The sequence below is a fragment of the Abramis brama genome, assembly GCF_963993115.1.
Source record: "Abramis brama genome assembly, chromosome: 25".
NCBI lineage: Eukaryota > Metazoa > Chordata > Actinopteri > Cypriniformes > Leuciscidae > Abramis > Abramis brama.
Genome location: NC_139987.1, coordinates 2930019 through 2951434, shown reverse-complemented (window position 1 = coordinate 2951434; position 21416 = coordinate 2930019). Strand labels below are relative to the sequence as shown.

Genomic DNA, 21416 nt, shown 5'->3' with positions numbered 1-21416 from the left:
CTTTGACCCTAAGCCTGTGTGTGGGCTGCTATAATAAACACATGTGCTGTGACCTTACATCCTCCTCTCTAAATACTTTGGTTACACTTTAGTGCTGTTGTTACAGTGTAATTATACAAATTAGTACTGAGTAATATTAATTAACAACATGTACTTACCATATAATTAGTGTTAGAGTTTGGTTTAGGGTTAGTTGAATGTAATTATGCAAAATTTTATGTTATCACTATAGTAATTACATGTAATAACGGACATTAAAATGAAGTGTTACCATAGCATCAATTTACTTCTATTGCACACAAATAATCAGGGGAAACGCAAATAACTCTATACTTTATGCAAGTATAAAATATACTTTATGCATTTAATCTCACTTTACTAACCAATATTTTTGCTGCTGACCTTCAATGATCCAATTCAACCTTACAAATACACAAAATGACTGTAGATAAACATCACATTTGTGTTTCATTTATTTGTTTTTATTGCTGGACAGTGTTGAACTTTATTCTCCTGCATCCTACTCTTCTGCAACACAGAATGACTACTGTACGGGTGTGATCTACTGTACCGGTGTAAATCTGCACTTCTTTCAGCCCGAGGCTCATTCATATTCAATACATTTGCCAAAAATATAACTTTTTTTTATTTTATTATTATTATTATTATTATTATAAAACAAGCAAGCAAGCCCAGCCCAGGTAAGAAAAAGTAATGCAAAAGTAACATGACTCATTACTTTCCATAAAAAGTAACGGTTACCTTTTATGTTAAGGTGTCTTTGTTACACTGTAATTATACATGTAAGTACTGGGTAATATTAATTAACTTACTTAGTTCATCATACCATAGGGTTAGGATTAGGGTTTGGTTTGGTTTAGGGTTAGTTTGCATGTAATTATGCATACTGTATATAGTTATTATTATAGTAACTACATGTAACATTTCTAACAATGAAACAATGTAAAATAAAGTGTTACAAAATTAACTAAGTAACCAGTTACTTTTTTAGAGAGTAACGCAATATTGTAAAGCATTACTTTTAAAAGTAACTTTCCCCAACACTGATAATAACTCAAAAAAAGTAAAAACTCAATAACTTGTTTTATATCTCGGCATGATTCCAGTAGGAGTAGCCTACAGTAAATGGATTAAGATGTTTTAATCCGGAATCCCCGCAAACCTGCACAGGACAGGAGAAAGATGGATGGATGGTTGTTTTGAGTTATGATAATGCGCTTCATAAATGAGTGATTGTGTGATGTTTTGTTGCAGGCGGTGAAAAGGCGCGATCAGTGTTGCTGACGGCAGAGAATGGACTGTATCCTGCAGCCACTGCAAGATCTCCAGACCCTCTGGTGAGTCTATGCTGATCACATTCACAGGGCCACCTGTAATATACATTCAGGATGTTATTTTGATGCATCTTTCACATGCATTGAACCTTACGTAGTAGGATGCGAATGGGTTTGTTTGCATCTGGACTGTATTCCTGACGCTGGGTATACTGGTAAACTGGTAAACTGGACAATCTGTTTCCTCCTGGAATAGCAGCATTGTGCGCCTCTACAGGAAATTAGTGCACTTCACCTATATATATATATAGGCTATATATATCCTACATTATATTAAATATATAAAATTACATATAAGTATAGTTCAAATATGAATGCATGATCATTTGTATTTGAAGTTATATTACCGGTACTGTATTTTTGTCATGCATCATGGCTGGATCTCACGAAAACATGTCTAGTTCATATTTCACCTCATAATCAAACATAAGAAAATAATAAATTATAGGCTATTTTGCGTGAATTCAAGCATATGAGTAAGACATACATATTGTTTGCATTGTGACATTATTTTCATGACAATTTCCTCATTATTTTATTCTAAAAGTTTATTCTACTTATATATTCTCACTACTGTAATGCATTCATTAATATTATTTATTTAACTTTATTTTTTTATTTTTTTTTGCAAATAACGCATTAATTAAAGTCATTTCAAACCGTCTGTGATAAATCGCTGAGGAGGAATGTTCTGATTACAAGTTCCAGACATGCGTGATGAAGACATTCTTCAGATTCTTTGAAGGCTTGTAACTTTTCCCCTAACGAGTCCGCAGCGGGACATAGTTGCGCAACTTAATTGTTCTAGAGAATGTCCACACACACACACAAAAATGCCCTCGGCTTTCATTATTTCACTGTTGACCCCCTGCGTTTTTTGTTTGCTGGAGTGGAAACAAAGGCAGGATGAGGGCCAGACTGAATAGGAGAGCTGTAACCCGAGCAAAGCGCTCGACTCATTGTGATCAGTTCCTGATTGCACTAGAACGAGAGAGAAACGTCCACGCGGCTCCAGTGCTGCTTTAATCATTCATTATTCAGCGGGCGCGTGCTCAGCGCGCGCGCGCGTGCGAGAGAGAGAGAGAGAGAGAGAGAGAGAGAGAGACTAGCGCGAGAGTGTGTGTGTGTGTGTGTGTGTGTGCGCGCGCGCGCGAGAGAGAGAGAGAGAGAGAGAGAGAGAGAGAGATGTCATAACGCTCCGCGCGAGTGCGTTAAAGCAGCAAGCGCTCAATGTCAAAGTTGCTGCAGCAGCGCGTGCATCTGAGAGAGGTGATGCACTGACGCACTGACTCCTCCGTATCACAATATTCGCACAGTGACGGTTTCATCTTACAACCTACAGCTGAGGAACTGATACACACTTCATGCTGTCCACTGGTGAGAGGTAACCTTGCTTTCTATATCATTACAAACATGTCAATAACAACATATGATACTGGCAAGAGACCTGGCATCAATTGCTACACGTTACAGACCTGGTTGTTCATGTACTGTATGTGTCTTTTGTCAATAAATATTAATAAGAGTGTAGCTTAAATCAAAATCTTTGGCAGCTGCAGTGGTCCTGATATCCCTTGTCCCAGTCCAGGTGACCTCTTTTTTTATCGCACACAAGATTGCACCTGTTATAGAGGTGAATATCGGTCACTGTGTCTTGTGCAATAAAGTGCATGTGAAACAGACACATTTGCATATTATTCGCGAGATAATTAAACATGCATATCTGTTCAAAGAACACACAGATTTGTGCCTGCATGTGAACTATGATGCATGCTGTAATTCTATAGCAACTGGCCTAATTCATATTGGCTGTTTACTTTAGCAGTTCAGTTAGCATTAGATACACTGCCTGATGGACGCATGCGTTTGAGATCCGATGCACTCTGATGGGAGTTTATTGATTATAGTGGCACTGAGATGTCATTTGAAGGATTCTCAGAAAGGCATGTCTGTTATCTAATCAGTAATAGTTCTTTTTGTTTGTTTGTTTGTTTGTTTTCTGGAAGGGCCTCTAAATAGCTGTATTTTAATATAATATATTAATCTGCTCAGTTTGTACATGGAATAGCCTATAAAGGAGAAGCAGGTTGTTTGCAAATTCTCATATGGTCAGCATTCCTGAGACACTGTGATCCATGAGCGAAGCTTACAGTGCACCACAGTCTAGCACAGATGTGATTCAGACTCACTGGGTGAAGAAACTGATAGAAAGATCAACGAATGACAGACATTACCAAGCAGGGATTAGTTCCCCGAAAGCATCGTACTGTGCCAACTATGGCCACAAATTCTGTTGCAATCAACATAGTTCAATGATTTCCCGAAACCATAGTTCCAAGGAACATTCGCAAACAGCATCGCAAACTTACATGGTGTGAGCTACAGCTCTCCAGCTGTGCTTAGAAACATAACTCTTTCCCCGCCGGTATTTTTAATCATTTTCACAAAAGTTTCATGGCCCCCAGAATATTTTGTTGTGTGAATATCCGAACATTCAATAGGCTACATCAAAAGAAAGAACAGACTTTCAAACAGAAAAACTGTTTTATTTTAGCTTAATGCATTCCTTTTTATCAACACTTGAATGTGGTTAAGTTTTAATGAAAAAAGCAATATTTAGCTGAGAGAATCGTGATTTGTCAAAGACTACATCCAGATCAGATTCAGAACGATGATGAAAACACAGTTGGAGTAGATCGAGTCCATCAACACCCCCAAAGCTTCACAGTCCCGTAGCTCGTCCTGGGTCGACATTTCATTCAGTGACTTTAGGCAGTTTTGATTTAAATATTGATGATCGCATAATTTAACATATGCACCTGCTTACATACGTTTGTTTCTGCTTCTTCTTAGTCTGTGTTTTGATTCATCCTTCTATCAGAAGATGTGTTATAGCGCCCCCTACCGTATAACAGTGAAAACACAGAAAACCGTAAAAATCCGTCAATGGCGGGGAAAGAGTTAAATGGCATGTGGATTTAAACTAATCATGTTTTTGGGCACAATAAGCAAGCTAACATTCAGTATGTTCTTAGTCTTTCATTCTATTTATATATACATTTTTATCTATATATTGTAACTAATTCTCTAATGAGAGTTAGTTGACATGTAGGAGCAACGTTAATTATAGTCAACGGAATCTCTAAAGGGGACCATCAAAACAAAGTGTAACCCAAACATCAAATAGAGCGAAATGACATGAATCAAAAACAGTGAAGTAGTCATTAGGTGCCATGTTCACTACAGCAGCATCTCGGAGATCTTGAATAGTTATTACTCAACTACATGCACGTGAAGCCATTAATGACAGTCCCATATTGTTGGACCAATGTGGTTCAAACGACAGAGGTGTGACCATGTTACAGTAGTTTTGGGAAACAGTTGTGACTCGATGGTTAGTTTCTCCAGCTATGCATCATACTATGGTAGTTAATCAGAGAGTTAAATCATATGAAGCTCACTCAGCTGAAAACTCAGCTTTTCCTGGCCAAGAACTTAGTAATACATATGGTATTCAGATAATGATGCAGCTGGTCCATCTACAACAGGCTGTGCAGAATACACAGATTACAATAGCAGACTTCATAATCATGGCATTTCTGCATGCAATTTGCTTTGGATGGTTTGTAAACTGTAGACTCTGGTTTATCTGTAGGCACACATTTAGTAGAAAACATTTAAAGCCTTGAGTCCAAATGTAATCAAGAACATACTATTTGTAACAATGCTGACAGATATTTAAGATGCAGATTCATTTAGAGAACAAAAGTTAAGAGTGCAGGCAAGAATCCAAATGTAGAAACAGTTCAATCATCCAAAGCTCACATCCAGAACTCGGAATGTGGTCAAAACCAGAAACACCAGGGAAACAACAAACACAGCATAACACACACAATATCTCTCTGAGATTTGATGGCACAAAATTTATTAGCACTTAATTCTTCCTCTAAAAATGCACATCCAACAGTTTCAGGACAAATTTGGCAAACTGGTGACAAATTCATACGTTTTCGTATGGCGTGCGCATAACCCACTAAGGGTCACAGCTGGCACTTTATGCTTACTTTTTGAATTACAAATCATGAGCTTTTCTATTAATCACATCATACAAAATTACAACGTTGTAAAATACGTTTCCTCATGAAATCAAGATGCTGCACCTTAACTTCTGGAAATTGTGTAGTAACTATGTAATAATATAGTTACACCAAGACTTACAATTTTTGTGTGTAATTTTCATTAGACAGAATTATGAACGATTCTGCCACGTAACTAACATTAGAAACTGCTGAAACTGGGGATGAATGTTCATGAGTAGTGTGAAAAGAGTATATTCTCTCTACCAGAGAACTACTATCACTTCATGACAGCTATTTTCCTCTCAATGCAGAATCGTACTGATTGAAAGTGGCCTTTAGTTTCAACACTTACAACAGGTCAACTCACTTGCTAATTACTGAATGAGAATAGAGGAAACAACGCTCCCTTACACTCCCTTAACCTCTTCTTCGAAATTAGGGTTAGACAAATATGACTTCTGAAAAACCATATCCTGAAATGTGGATCCAAATGTTAAAAGGAAAGCCAACATTGGACACTGACCCAATGCTTGTTAAATTCCATCTAAACATTTATGAAAATATGAAAGTTGTGGGTGGCGTGAATTGCATCCAGGAAAACGAGCAAAGATTCCAAGAAAAACTAGTTCTTTGAAATTGTGAAATTCTGTTAGCACCAGTTAAACAGTATCTATCCTTGGATCTCTTCAAACTGTGATTCCAGGAAATCATATTGCATTTGTGAACAAATAAAGAGTATCTATCATACACCTGTCTTAGACTAAGTTTTCAAAAGAGAACTATTTAATTCCCGAGACACTGCATCATCTCCCTCATGGTTTTGGCCTTAGATTTTTACACTTACATTAACTACCATTCACAACTGTATTTGCTATAAATTATCCATCCATATCCTGTTGCTTGTAAATGAAACAAGAATTCAGCTATCTGCACATAATCATCAACAGGTGAAGTGGTGTTGTGTTCTGACATTATATCTTAATGGTAAGTACTGTAGAAAGCATGTTAGCGGCTTGGCGATTTCCCTGCTGTGTAATGGAAGCATTGTCGGATAGATGTGAGCCGAGGGGTATCATTTACGCTGTGGTTAGAAACCAGGACAGTTGAACCCATGGGGTATATTCCACTTAGTTGTCCTGTTGTCCACTGAAGTCTATGGAACTGAATTACATTGTTTATGTAGCTTTTACCCAGAGCCCTAGAGGTGCCAGCTGATGGTCAGCTGTGTTTGCTGCTTTATTTTCCTCTCACCTGCAACTCAATTTCCAGGAAAAAAGGTTGCACAACACTAATATTTCTTGTCTTCTTGTTGCTCATTGTCTTTTGCAGTTAAGCAACAACACAATATCTGTCCTAGAAAAGTATCCACCCTCTTATTTTCAGAGTAAATACTCTCTCAGTGATAAGAATTCTATTCTTTATCTCTGCGATTGTTTCCCCAAACAAAGTCAATTCCACTTGTCGTCTAATCACAGCACACTTTCAGCCCATCATTCAATCATTCCAGGATAATTCTATTTTAAAGTGCCACTATTATGTTTTTTCGGATATTATCTTTCATGTAGTGTGTAATATAGCTGTTTCTGTGTGTAAAAGGTCTGCAAAGTTTCAAAGATCAAAGTGCCGATAAATAAAGTTATTGTCTTCTAAATGGAAGAGTGATTCTGAACTGCCTGAAACGAATCGACAGTAATACCAGTCTTACTGGAAAGTCTTACTGACCAGTCTTACTAAAATTCAGATATGATAAAGGGCATTTGGTTTCCAACGCGCGCTGTAAACGTTAGACCAATCACAACAGACCAGGTCGTCTGACCAATCAGAGCAGAGTAGACCAATCACAACAGACTGGGTCAACTGACCAATCAGAGCAGAATAGACCAATCACAACAGACCAGGTCATCTGACCAATCAGAGCAGAGTAGACCAATCACAACAGACTGGGTCAACTGACCAATCAGAGCAGAATAGACCAATCACAACAGACCAGGTCGTCTGACCAATCAGAGCAGAGTAGACCAATCACAACAGACCAGGTCGTCTGACCAATCAGAGCAGAGTAGACCAATCACAACAGACTGGGTCAACTGACCAATCAGAGCAGAATAGACCAATCACAACAGACCAGGTCATCTGACCAATCAGAGCAGAGTAGACCAATCACAACAGACCAGGTCGTCGGACCAATCAGAGCAGAGTAGACCAATCACAACAGACTAGGTCAACTGACCAATCAGAGCAGAATAGACCAATCACAACAGACTGGGTCAACTGACCAATCAGAGCAGAATAGACCAATCACAACAGACCAGGTCGTCTGACCAATCAGAGCAGAGTAGACCAATCAGAGCAGAGTAGACCAATCACAACAGACTGGGTCATCTGGCCATTCAGAGCAGAGTAGACCAATCACAACAGACTGGATCATCTGACCAATCAGAGCAGAGTTGACCAATCACAACATGGGTTTCAGGAACCTTTAAACAGCATAATAGGGGTACTTTAACATGTTTTTATTGTTTAAAATAATTTGTTAGAAAGCTATTCTGCTGAGAAGTGAGAATACACACAAGGACACATACAAAATAATCAACAATACTAAAGGCCTTTGTCATCATTTGTTAAATTTAGCCAACAGAAATGGTGGAAAATCATTGATCTTTCTAGCCATGCCTTATGGGACTGAATCTGTGAGGGAATGTTCAATACAAGTTCAACTCTGTCAATGGCATTTGTGACACAATGTCATTTAGTTTAGAAACTTTACAGTAATACCCTTACAATGGAAGACTTTGAACTTTGTAATGGAAGTCCACACTGTATAACAACATTATATGTGCTAACATGAGACTTGATTGTTAACCTTGCCTGTGTAAAGTTACATTCAATCTTCTAACACCTGTCAAAGATGGTAAACCCAATAACGTTTGTGTGATATTTATAAGGGACATGATGAAACTATCCACACAAGTATTGTACATATAGATAAATCCACCCACACATGAAACACAAAACCAAGAATTCACGAGGTTAACCTGTTTTGCTCCCGGAACATTCCCTGTAGCCCTGTTGATTTATCCGTGGAATTGTTATCAATTATTAAGGAATTTAGCATTGTCTATCAAATTCTACCATGTGACAAAATTCCATGAAGATGAGAAACTAAATACTGGATTGTTGTAGGTGTGGTCGGAGAGCTTAAAGTAGAACCAAATGGTGATGCAGAGTGCCTGAAAATAGCTTTTGACTTCACTTTTTGTGTTGAAACTTCCCCTCCCAACTAGCCAGCTGTAATACCAAGCGATATAAAGTCTCATACAAAGTAGTCAATGCAATATATGCACCATATTCCAACCGCCGGTTACTAAAATACACTTTCTGTTATAACTAGGGTTTTCATAAGGGGTTTTTATAATGTTATTCACTCACTCAAGTATTGCACTCAACTGCAGCTCCCAAATCAAATAGCTATATTTATTTTACTCATTGATCACAATATGTCAAGTTTAACGTCAGTGACATCAAACTTCATTGGTTGTCATGTGTCTCATGAGCAAATGTCCTTCTAGCGCCATATTGTATATGAGAGCTACAGCAGGGGAAGATTTTCGGTGAATAATAATTCAAATTCTGTCTTTTGTGGCTCGAGAAAAGTGGGAATAAATAGCGCAAAAACAGCATAGACACATTTTAAAAGACTTTACATTAGTTCTATGGAAAAGAGCTGCTAGAAAATTTGGTGACACTTTACAATAAGGTCCCAGTAGTTGATGTTAGTCATTGTTAGTTCATGTTAGCTCAGGTCATGTTAGCTCAACTTTTAATTTGGGTACATAGCTGTTTTATGACACACAAAATAAAACATTAATAAGTAAAAAGCCAAACTATCTACAGTGTCTGACCATGTTGAATATCGATTCCAAATGGAGAGACTGAGAGAATGGATTGGCAGTGGAGGCAATGAAGGCCCAGGGCTTATTCACACCGTCTAAATAAAGCAGGGTAATCAGGAGCTGGAAATAGGATTGTGGGATGTGGTGATTATCTGTCTGTCGCATGGTACGCTCTCACAAGAACCAGTGGCACTATTTATTTCCACACAGCTTTGCAGTGTATGCATCTACAGGGTGTTGCTGAAGGCAGCCCTGCAGACAGACAGACAGACAGACAGACGCTAATCGAGTTTGCAATGCTGTCATTGGCTGCTGATGCCGATGAAAGCCGGGTCACGGCTAGGAGTTGCGCTCAGGAGTCAATAGGCAAGAGTGACGATCACGCAAATGGGATTAATCTATATGTGCGACTGTTTTGACCAGGTCATGTCTAAGGTCGTCTCACAGGGATTTCAGTGGCACTACAGGTAATGGTCTCATTCGTTTAGGATTATTTGCTGATGATTCCATAAAGTCAGTATTTCATGGATACAAATCAGTCACTTATTTGCTGGCTTATCCCATGTTCCAACTGATATAGAATTACAGGAGTTGAAAGTTGAAGATGTCCAACTTCCAGTGGTTATTTACAAGTTTGGAACGTAGAATTAGACAGCAGCTCTTGATGTAATCCATCGACAGCATGACAGCTCACTAGTTTCTGGAAAAGGGTGAGTGTCACACCAGATTGTGGGTTGCATGTGTTACATGAATACACCTGTGCTCTCTGAATGAGGGAAAGAACCTCTGATTGAAATTGTGGTGGACATTCACAGTGTCTCTCATCGGGAAGCTTTCATTCACATCTGTTGTCCAGATCAGAGTGAAACTCATTATCAGCTGTTATCAGGGCTCCGATCAAAACCATGGCGACAGACGTGTGCCATATGATGAGGAAGAGGGGAGAGGTGCAGTGCACTGTGGGAAACCAGGCATCTCCATTCATCAGCATCAGAATTAAGCCTTCTGTTCTCAGTGTCAATGTTACATGGCAAGCATCATGAGAACAGATTTGAAATGTCCGTTCTTTTTAGTGAATCAGTTTGTTTGTACTTCACGATTTGAGTCCCAGCGTAACATTAGCTATGTTTCAAATCAAAGTTGCGAATTTAACTTATGCACAAAATTCATTGCATAAAACATTTGGGAATAAAGCGCCATTTCCATCATCACTTCCTGGGAAATTGGAGGTTTCTGCAAACGAGGAAGAAACTGTGGCTCTTTTTCCCTCCATCGTAAATGAGTTGCGTCTCAGACGAAACACAATAACTGCTGTCACGTTCTCTTGCGTTCGGACGCTGGTGTTTGGGAACGCAATCGTGTGAGACGCTTCTGGGAGGGAATTAAACCAAATCATTCTGATGACAGACTTCGACTCAGGTGTTTCAGAACATCCAAACCAACATTTGAGATGCTGTGATGCGATTGGTCCGCTGGTTAATCCAGTTATCCAATCACATCCTCTGTTGAGGCAACATCCTGCAAGTTTTTTGTTGTGCATCGAGGGATTCATTCAGTAAATGTGTTTCCATCGTAGCTTGAGGCAGAATAATGTATCCGCCTCAATTGAGCGAATAAATTTTTTATTCACACTTTTCATGATCCAATCAAGTTTCGTCCTACTTTTTTTTAGAATATGCTTTTACTTGGCTATAAATCTGATTTCTGAAGTAAAACAGGTTGCAAACAGCATTTCACCTTGATTCTAAGGTTGTTTGTTTTGCTGGGAGTGTGCCATGCTGACCACAGCACATAAGACAGACCAAAAGCCCTGAATGCGCACTAACAAGAAACCTTCCTCCTCGTGTGCTCATTTTGCTCAGTTTTCTCAGTGAAGTAGTGTTCAGTGTCCCTGTGTGCATAGTGGAACATATGTGTGATTTCTGTTTGTATTGTATTGCACATTTGTGGAAAGATTTGCTTTATATAGACTTAACTTGCAGGATCACGATTCATTGCATTGTGAGTGATGTCCATAAGCGGATGCAAATGATTCTGAGCCGGAATGCGTCTAGAATCTCATGCACAGAGTCTTTCTTTTCATGTCTCCCCAGCATTCAGCCTTTTGTTGAGCTGCCTGTTTATAAAGAGAGAGAGCGAGCGAGCGAGACCCATGTTGCCATGACTGTTGCCAACGTAGAGTCCATCTTAGTGTGTTTCCCAGTTAAATCAACAGATCAACAAGAAATACTGCCGGCATGGTTTCATTTTGGATGATATTTTCTGCCTTTTTGGTAGGTGAATTATTTTTTTAAATGCTCATTTACACTTTTTATACACATCTACAATTAAACTTTGGTTCTTTTAAGATGCTTGTTTTATGCTCTTGATTTAATTAGTTAGTTTTAGATTATTTGTTTTATTTAGAAAGTCTACTATTTAAGGAAATTTAGGTTTTTGTACAACATATGTTCTTACATTGCTTTAACTCATCAGAATTTTTGCAATTTTCAACTTTTTTTAAGGTTAGGGTTAGGTTAACTCATTTTTTTAAGTTAGTTTAATGCAATTTAAGTTGAAGTGACTTAAACATTCAAGTTGATTGTACTTAAAAATTTAAAAGAAACTTTTTTTTTTACAGTGAAATGAGACTAGTATAATCTTTTGTCTGCTTTTCTTTTTTTATTTCTGAACAATTACAGATACTGCAGAATAAATGTATGCATTAGTTTCAGCAGGGTTTCCCAAAATGGGTGTTTGTGAAGAACATGAACTCCAACTTCTATGTATAGTCAGTATATTCAGTCAGTATAATTTTTTTATTACACGTTAAGCATTAAAAATCAATAACTTATTCATTTTAATAACTTATTTTGGACAGTAAAATAAAAATTAAATTAAAAAAAATATATATAATAAAAAAAAAAAAAAAAAGAATTAATTAAATTAAATTAAATTAAATTAAATTAAATTAAATTAAATTAAATTAATTAAATTAAATTAAATTAAATTAAATTAAATTAAATTAAATTAAATTAAATTAAAAAGTTTTCCCTATGTAGGTAGGGTAACTTGTTCAGGTAAATTAGGTAAATGTTTCACAGATGAACTTATGGAGCAAATTAACGCTCTTACTTAAGTCTTCTGGGAAAATCTCTATGAAAGAAGACTAGGGGTGTGTTTTTAAGTTTTTAATGTCCTTCCAAGTATGAAATGCGGATAAATGTCAAAATAACGGTAATATCATACACTAGAGTTGTGTTGGGTGGGGGTAAATTGAGCGCGATCTGCTAGTGTACATGTTGAGTAGACTCGCTCCCTCTGTCAAAATCGAGGGGTTGAGGGTCTGTCGAAATAAACTTCCCTCGCCCACTTGACAAAGTTGAACGCACTTCAAAATCCAAGAGGGGAAGTTCCCGAGCGTATGTCTTGGTGAGTTTAGTGATGCCCTCATCCTGAGCACATGACCTGTGGTAATCCCAACATCCATAGACATCACTTTAGCAATAACTACATATGACCTTTTCGAATCTGTAAATTAAATGGCAAACGTCCCCTGTTAATAATGGTTACTCCAGTGTCCTTTGAAAAACGGTGCTTTTAAATCTTTATTCTATTGTGGTATATGAGTTTTTGCTATGAGCTCATGTTGTGACGTTGTGCTCACTCAGCAACATTTAGAGAAATATTAATAAAGGAAAGCAAAAATGACCCGGCAGCAAACATCTGGGTATAGAAGAACATTATCCAAATCCTCTTCTTTAAAAGCAGCCAAAGCGCTCTCATTAACTCCAAGGCTATCTCTAAGCCAAAGCATTTGGAAGTGTAAATGTAATGGCGGGAATATGGCGCTTTTTCCTTTGGCCTTTGATTGAGTTGTTCGGGGTTTGTCCTTGGAATGGTTTTGGGTTTTTCCTGTCTGGCTTGACCTCTCACATTGTGCTGAAGGCACAAACAAATCAGCTGCTTCCTCCCGTTGAAGTTTGTCATCCGTTTAAAGCAGTTAAAGGACAGCTGGTTTCAGTATTGCTTGAGGTATAACTGTGCACTGCACAATATTTCTTTCACCTGCCAAGAGTGTGAATGGCAGGGAATTTCTTCTGATCGAATCACACTGTCACAAGGTCTTCCAATCTGTGTTTACTGTATATAAAATGTAGATTGTTGAAGGGAAATTATCCCTGTTGATAGCTAGCTATAGCTTCAGAGAGAGATGCCCAAAATTAGATGAAATTAAAAGGATTCTTTGCATTTAGATTCCTGGAAAAAGACAGAAACTGTGTCAGCTTCGCTGTGTGAATCTGGGTCGCATTTGGCAAGGACGAGCAGACTGGTGCACTACATACAGAACCAGTCGAGTACGAGAGTCCTTTTTTTTTTACCATTCTTTGTTCCCATAAAGATTTATTTTATTTTTTTATCATTAAAGGCAAGTATTTTAAAATCAGACAATGGTCCAAGACTGTGTACTTAACAGCTTCGATCTGGGAAAGAACTATAATCCTTTAAAGCATTGTAAATAACATCATAAACTTAAAAACAATAGAGAAATATAAAAGTACTGATTTAAAGATGGTGATTATACATTTAGAAACAAAATATGTTACATGTATTGCAAAATATGAAATATACACACATATTTAAAGTCCCCCTGTTTTTTCCATGAAAATACATTTCTTCATGCCTTAAAATAACTTGAATGTAACTTAACACCCTTGCCTCATTTAGTATGTGCGGTTCTATGAATATGCAAATGAGCCCCGCCTCCACTCACTCACTCAGCTCAGAGATCCACTCGTTGACGATCACACGTTGATCTGATTGGTTACAAGGTAGTTTGTGACGTCAGAAACACCAGCGATTTCAAAGCGTGTTTTTGAGACTGTCTTTGGTTCACTGCAGTTTTAAGGAGAAAATACAAACTCAGCAATGGTGTCGACTTATGAATTTACACATGGTTTGTCTTAAAGCATATTAAAAACACCACATGGACATTTGTAGTTTTTCTGTAATGGTGTGTAAAAGGATTTTAAGTAGTTTGAGAATGTAGGCAAACGGTGTTATTTACGTCATTGGCTTCATGGAAGTGGGCGGAGCTAAAGCGTTTTGGTGTGATTTAGCTTGTCATGATTCTCTGATTGGTCAAAATGAATGGGATTTTTACTTCCAGAACCCGACTGTCGCATTCTGTTGATTCCATTGTTAAAAGTGGACATTACATATTGATACATTGTTACATTATGTGATTATGATGAATAATGAGCACTGATTAATTTTAAACAGTACGGCCAGGAACATGCATTATAAAGTAAATGTGATAAATACAGATTTAATGTTGACTTAAAGGGTTAGTTCACCCAAAAATGAAAATTCTGTCAGTAATTACTCACCCTCATGTTGTTCCAACCGCGTAAGACCTTCGTTCATCTTCGGAACACAAATTAAGATATTTTTGATGAAAACTGAGCCCTGTCTCACTCCTCCGTAGGCTGCTATGTGACCGAAACTTGCTGGCCTAGAAAAGTTATTAAAGAGATCGTTAATATAGTCCAAGTGACTACAGTGGCTCAATCTTAAGTATATCAAGCGACGAGAATACTTTTTGTGCGCAAAAACAAACAAAAATAACAACTTTATTCCACTATTCATTTCCTTCTCTCTGGACCTCTAGTTGGTTCGCGTAGTGTTTTTGCGCAGCGCGTCTGTGTTACATGTCACCACGTAGGCTCACTATTGGCCGACGCCGGTCATGTGTGTGATGCGTGATGACGTGCAACACAGACGCGCAGCGCAAAAACACTACGAGGCCCAGAGAGAGGGAAATGAAAAGTGGAATAAAGTCGTTATTTTTGTTTGTTTTTGCGCACAAAAAGTATTCTCGTCGCTTGATATACTTAAGATTGAGCCACTGGAGTCACTTGGACTATATTAACGATCTCTTTAATAACTTTTCTGGGCCAGCAAGTTTCGGTCACATAGCAGCCTATGGAGGAGTGAGACAACGCTCAGATTTAATCAAAAATATCTTAATTTGTGTTCCGAAGATGAACGAAGGTCTTACGCGGTTGGAACATCATGAAGGTGAGTAATTACTGACAGAATTTTCATTTTTGGGTGAACTAACCCTTTAATTTAACCTTGTTTTGCTTTGTTCAGGTAGGCAGTGCTATAGGGCTCAACTGCGTCAAGAATGAGGTTAATGATTCTGGTGGTTTTTTTGCAGTTCTGATCAAACATTGCTGAACTTTGACTTGCATAATGTACTTTCATTCTGTGTCATCACAATTTCTTGACAGAGTTATCGAGTGCACTTACACAACAGCTTCATGAACAAATGGATAGAAGAAGCTGACTGCTCTCACCTATCAGACAGGAGACCCATATAATTGGTTCTGATGCTAAGCTCATTTTCAGATCAAAAGCCCTCCGGGATGAGATGAGTTTGCTGGGATGTGCTGCTGAAGTCGGCAGTAGTGAGGAATGTTACTCCCTGTGCGGTGGCTTCCGTTCTTTTTTTTTCTTTTCCCAAATGAACTTTGAGGAGGTCTCAGGCCATAATTAAGGGGGAGTAAGCATCTAATGAAGGAATGTTGGACCAGTGGTTTCTGTTTTACTGTGTAGTCTAGTGAATCGAGACATCGTTGACCATGCTGAAATACACGGCACCTTGGCAGGTTCTCTGCCTCACTTTGGAAAAGAGCCAAAAGGTAAGACATTATTATTTCAGAGCTTAACATGGATTTTGAGCTGTCCTTCCAGGATTTTGTGCTCTTTGAAGATTATTTTGAGGTGCAAGAATCAGCTGAGGGTTGTTGTTGAGAAGGATTGCAACTGTATAGTGATAGTCAAATTATTTTCCATCAAATAAGTAAGATGTAAGGACAAAAATAATGATAAGGAGCAAGAAACACTGTTTATATACTTTTACAGCAGAAGAAAAAATTATAATAAACTTATAATGACATTTCTGTCTAGTATCTTTTTGTCAACTGTACAGCAATGCCAATAACAATTTTTGGTAGCACTTTATTTCCCTTTCCCACTTTAGACATTCTACTAACTGACCCTAACCCATGTCAACTAACTCTAATTAAACCATTAGTAGACTGTCTGCTAATAGTTATTTAAACTTAACTTAAAATCTGCTAATACTTTATTTTAATGGTCCCCCAACAGACGAACTTCTGACTTTAAGTAACTTTGCAAGTGTCAACTTATTATTGACATATACTTTTATTGAGCTGTAGTTTTAAATGAATTACAGTTAGTTGACATGTAGTTGCAAAGTTACTAATAGTTAGTAGAATGTCTAAGTGGACCATCGAAATAAAGTGTTACCACAGTTTTTTGATGTATTCTTGCTGGTTAACTAAGCTTGGTCAACAAAGCAAGCATGACATGGTGTTCATTGAGTGTCACTCTTGTCTATTTTAGTTGGCATCATAAAAACATTTAGACATATAATTAAGTTGAAAGTGTAGCCTAGCTGTTTCTTTTTCTGGAGAACCTCTCCCTAACACAAAGCAGGGTTTACCACAGTACAGTACAGCGCTGCCTGCAACCTGGATGCTAATTTTAGAGTAGAAGATGTGCTCTATTTCTCTTCTCCCGCTGGACTTGGAAAGCAGGTTAACCAAGAGTTTGATGGCCACGCTGGAAAAGCCATGTTAGAGGTTCTCTCTAAGACGAGCTTTATTGAGTTGTGTATGAAAAGTAATATTTGATAACATCATTGACACTGTTATTGAACTGAATTGAATCAACACTGAACCGAATTGAGCTGGATAATGATACTATTGTCTTCTGTAGAGCTGCTTTACAGCTGAATAGAAATTTTCTTAATTGATGAACTTAGCAACTTTGACTATGTTTGCATGTGCAACAGTAATGCGATTGTTTCCAATAATCAGAGTAAGGACTCAATTGCAGTATGATGATCATGACTCAAGTAAACATTTAACAAGTCATTGTTATACTCTAATGAGAGTTAGTTGACATGTAGGTGCAAAGTTACTTATAGTTAGTAGAATGTCTAAAGTGGACCATCGAAATAAAGTGTTACACTATTAGGGCTGCTTTATGAAAAAATAAAGGCATTGGCTGGTCTTTTTTTGACGGTCCTTATTCTTCAAACCCATTAGCCAATGTGCATTAGCCAAACCATCCTGAAAATGATTTAAGCATGATTTGAAACAAACGTTTACTAAATGTTTTTTTTGAGATTTCAGTTATTCAGTCAGAGATTTCATACTTGAAATGTTTAGAAAGGAGCTGCTCGGGGTTGTTATCATGGCCATTGAATGGATTAACAAAGTTTGTTAAAGTCTAGAAGATTTTAGAAAGCAGTTAGTATTTCTGCCCAGTCACTATTAGGCTGGTTGTAAGTCAATTATGCTCCTTTGACCTTTATACCATGATGTCTCGAGGTGTGTAAGTGTCAGTGTACTCACAGCCCCTCAGTAATGCACATAAGCCTTTAAGCCACTGTAATTCAGTTTTCACTAACTGGGGTTGGTGCCATTTTTAATGGCTCTTAAGCCAGGTTAAGTTGAAACAGGTTGTGTTCCAAACAGCTCTAGAAGTTGTAAGTACTAAGGCTAATTGAAATAGTTCTAGAATGACTTTTAGTCTTTTATAGTAGGCAACGCATTCACAAAACAATATTTTGATTGGGCTTCTGGGACAAGGCCATCCTTGTTTTCGTGTGTTTAGGGTGTTGATGTTTCCCATTTTTCCCCGGTTGACAACATCCAGATGAGCCTCTTCTACATGTCTTCCCGTAGATTAGAGGTCATATTTTAGGCAGGGCGGTGACAGGGTGTTAAGCACAATGTCCTGCGTTTATTCTCCTCTTCACCTCCTTGTCTCTAAATGTGCTGTCTTTGTTTTTCAAACCATCTCTTCTAAAAGCTGACTTAATTTCTTTCTTTCTCAAAGAGGTTTTTGTTGTATTAGCATGTTCTTCCACAAACACGACTTTAATTATTTTAGAATTGAAGACAGTCGGCAGTATTTGCCGAAGCATAAAGTGTTCATAAACCTCAGCTGCTTCCTCCCTCTCTCTCTCTCTCTCTCTCTCTCTCTCTCTCTCTCTCTCTCTCTCTCTCTCTCTCTCTCTCTCTCTCTCTCTCTCTCTCTCCCTCTCTCTCTCTCTCTCTCTCTCTCTGTGAGTTCTGCAAGTATGTCTCTCTTCAAACATGAAAATATGTGCGTGGAACACAAAAGGAGAAATTCTAAAGATTGTGCTTGTTGCTCTTTTTCAAGCATCTGGGCACTCAGGGCCCTATTGTAAGGATCTAAGCACATGGTCTAAAGCGCACAGCGCAAGTGCACTTAGGGCGTGTCCACTTTTGCTAGTTTAACAACGGGAAAAAAGGTCGGCGCTCCCGGTGCATGGTCTAAAAGGGTCGTCCCTATTCTCTTAATGAGTAATGGGTGTGTTGCGTGCAAAAAAAACAATCAGAGTCTTATATCCCATTCCCCGCTCGCGCCATGGTGGATTCACTATTTACATGGCAAAATTTGCAAGCGGAAAAACTGAACGCTTCTCTAGCGCGGAAATGGATCAGCTCGTGTGCAAGGTTAAAGCGCAAGCAGACCATCTACGGGACAAAGTGTGGACCCACCTATAGGCGCACATTACTAACGCTCTTTAAATAACAAAAAAATATGCGCCATTGACCAACTGAAACCTGGTCTAAAGTCAATTATTTATTTTTTTATTTATAGAGCGTGTTAGTAATGTGCGCCTATAGGCGGGTCCACACTTTGTCCCGTAGATGGTCTGCTTGCGCTTTAACCTTGCACACGAGCAGTCTATTTCAGTTGCCTCAAAATAGCAACGCACCAACAATGCGCCTGAACACACCTAATTTTCAGACCAGCAGCCCATGGGCGCACAAATGGGCGCAAATGCATTTGCTATTTAAACAACGTGGCGCAGGACGTGAAAATGATAACTTCGTCGGGCTGAAACAAGCAAAACACACTTGTGTCGCGCCTGGCGCTGCATTGCACCAGGTGTATAATAGGGCCCTGAAGCTTTCTAGTTCTATTATGGTTCTATTGTCAGTCTCAGTCGCCGTGAGGTGTTTAGTGGACTTATTGATTGATTTGTCTTCTTTTCTACAGTCCCCTATTCTTCCTTTAAAAGCCACAATGTATTTCTCTCTCACTGTGTAAACTGCCTTTTAAGAATGATTTAAAATGACATCTTCTTGCTTGGTCTTCAAGCTATAAATAGGTAATAATTCCTAGTGTGTGGTTTGAATTGCTTCGGTTTGAGTTTGGGATGATTATATTTATTTAATAGTACTTTATTAGGCTTACTCAAGGAGGTGTGTTATATCTGAAGAGCTGCCTTTCATCTGACAGCTGCTTGGCACACCTGGAACACATGACCTCCATTTGGCCATCTTTGCTAGTTGGCACTATGTTATGCGTGGTATTTTTCAAGCATGGCCAGTATTGGCAAGTAATAAAAAGCATTTCATTTAATAGTAGAGTGACAACAGATTTTTCAATATCTTCTAGTTTTTCCAGTAACAAGCTGTATTTAACAATTAGCTTTTATAGTGTGACAAAAGACTACATTGCTTAATTTTGTCACAGTGTTAAATGAAATGACAGCATCCTGTTTTAATTATATATCTGATACTTTTATTCTGATATTTAAATTGGGGTTTTTGAGTTTTAGTTCTTCCTAAATAATAAGGAAGCCCATTTCCACCACATGAGAAAAAATATGATTTGGTCAATCAAAATGAACATAAATGCATAAATATAAACATAAATACAACATAAATAAAACATAAATATACATAATTATAACATCAGAAATTTCAACTTTCTATATCAGAATTATGTTTTATATCATAATTTCAATTTAGTATTTCACAATTTCAACTTTTTATGTCAATTTCAATTTCATAAATTAAAAGAAAAATTCTGACTTAGTATATAATAATTTAAAATTTTGTGATAATTATGTTTTATCTCATAATTTCGAAAATTCAAGTTTGCATCTAATAAAAGTGACTTAGTATATCATAATTTCAACTTTTATGTCATAATATCTGTTTTATCTCATAATTTAGTATCTCATTATTTCAACGTTTGTCAATGTCGACTTTGTATACTTAGTAAATCATAATTCCGAGGTTTTATGTCATAATTTAAACTTTTCATCTAATAAATATGATATAGTATATAAAGATTTTGAATTCTGACTATTTTTTATATCATAATTTCAATTTAGTTCAATTTAGTCACAATTTCAACTTTTTTATATAAATTTCATCGTCCATTTCATAAATTTGACAGTATATCCTAATTTCAACTGTCATAATGATCTGTTTTATCACATAATTTATTATTGCATAATTTAGACTTTTTGACTTTTGTCAATTTTGACCTTTTGTGTCATAATTTCACATTTTAATCTGATAAATATGATTTTAGTATCTCATATTTGATTTTTATGTAAATGACAAATATGACATCATTATGACTTAATTTCATAATTTCAACCTTTTATGACATATTCACATTTCATCTTTTTATGTAATCATTATGACTTTTTATGGGATTCCACATGTAAAGCACTTTCTCGAAAAGAGAACTTGACAACAGCTAAAATACACCAAGAAACATTATCAGACGCCTGTAAGATAATAAAGCACAGTCTGACAGTAGCCTCCCCAGCACTGCTTTATTATTATTCCTGATGCACAGTGACACACAGATTGTGGGCGGAAGGATCTCTCTAGCAGAGGATGACACACCCCATCCCACTGCTGTCAACATCCTCCATTAAAACACACTGCCTTCAAACTCCAGAGAAGGAGAAGTTTCCAACAACCCACAACTTCACTCATTTGGGCACCAACAACATTTTTAAACCTTTTTCATAGTGTTTGGAGGATATGTGAAGGATATTGAGGACACACTATTGAAACAGCAGTAGAAACACTCTTTTAATAAGCAGTCTCAGTCAGTCTATCATGTGAAGTGTTGGTTGACATGAAGGTTATACTGCGGTCTTTGTGTATCTCAGTAAAGACGCGAGTGTGGTGTTATTATTAGCACAAAGACTCTTTAACAGCCTTGTA

At 37.5% G+C, this 21416-nt stretch overlaps 1 protein-coding gene across 4 annotated transcripts in view; it reads left to right on the top strand.

The window, feature by feature from the left end:
- palm2akap2 (PALM2 and AKAP2 fusion) overlaps positions 1–21416 on the top strand; it is a 105583-nt gene that overhangs the window by 64330 nt on the left and 19837 nt on the right. For 2 of the 4 annotated variants that reach the window (XM_084104575.1, XM_084104574.1), the window contains one exon: positions 1276–1358. In XM_084104575.1, coding sequence (XP_083960701.1) covers positions 1276–1358 — 83 coding nt within the window. Of the gene's footprint in view, positions 1–1275; positions 1359–11420; positions 11601–15874; positions 16014–21416 lie in introns of those variants that run through there. The other 2 variants (XM_084104577.1, XM_084104576.1) reach the window with 2 other exon arrangements.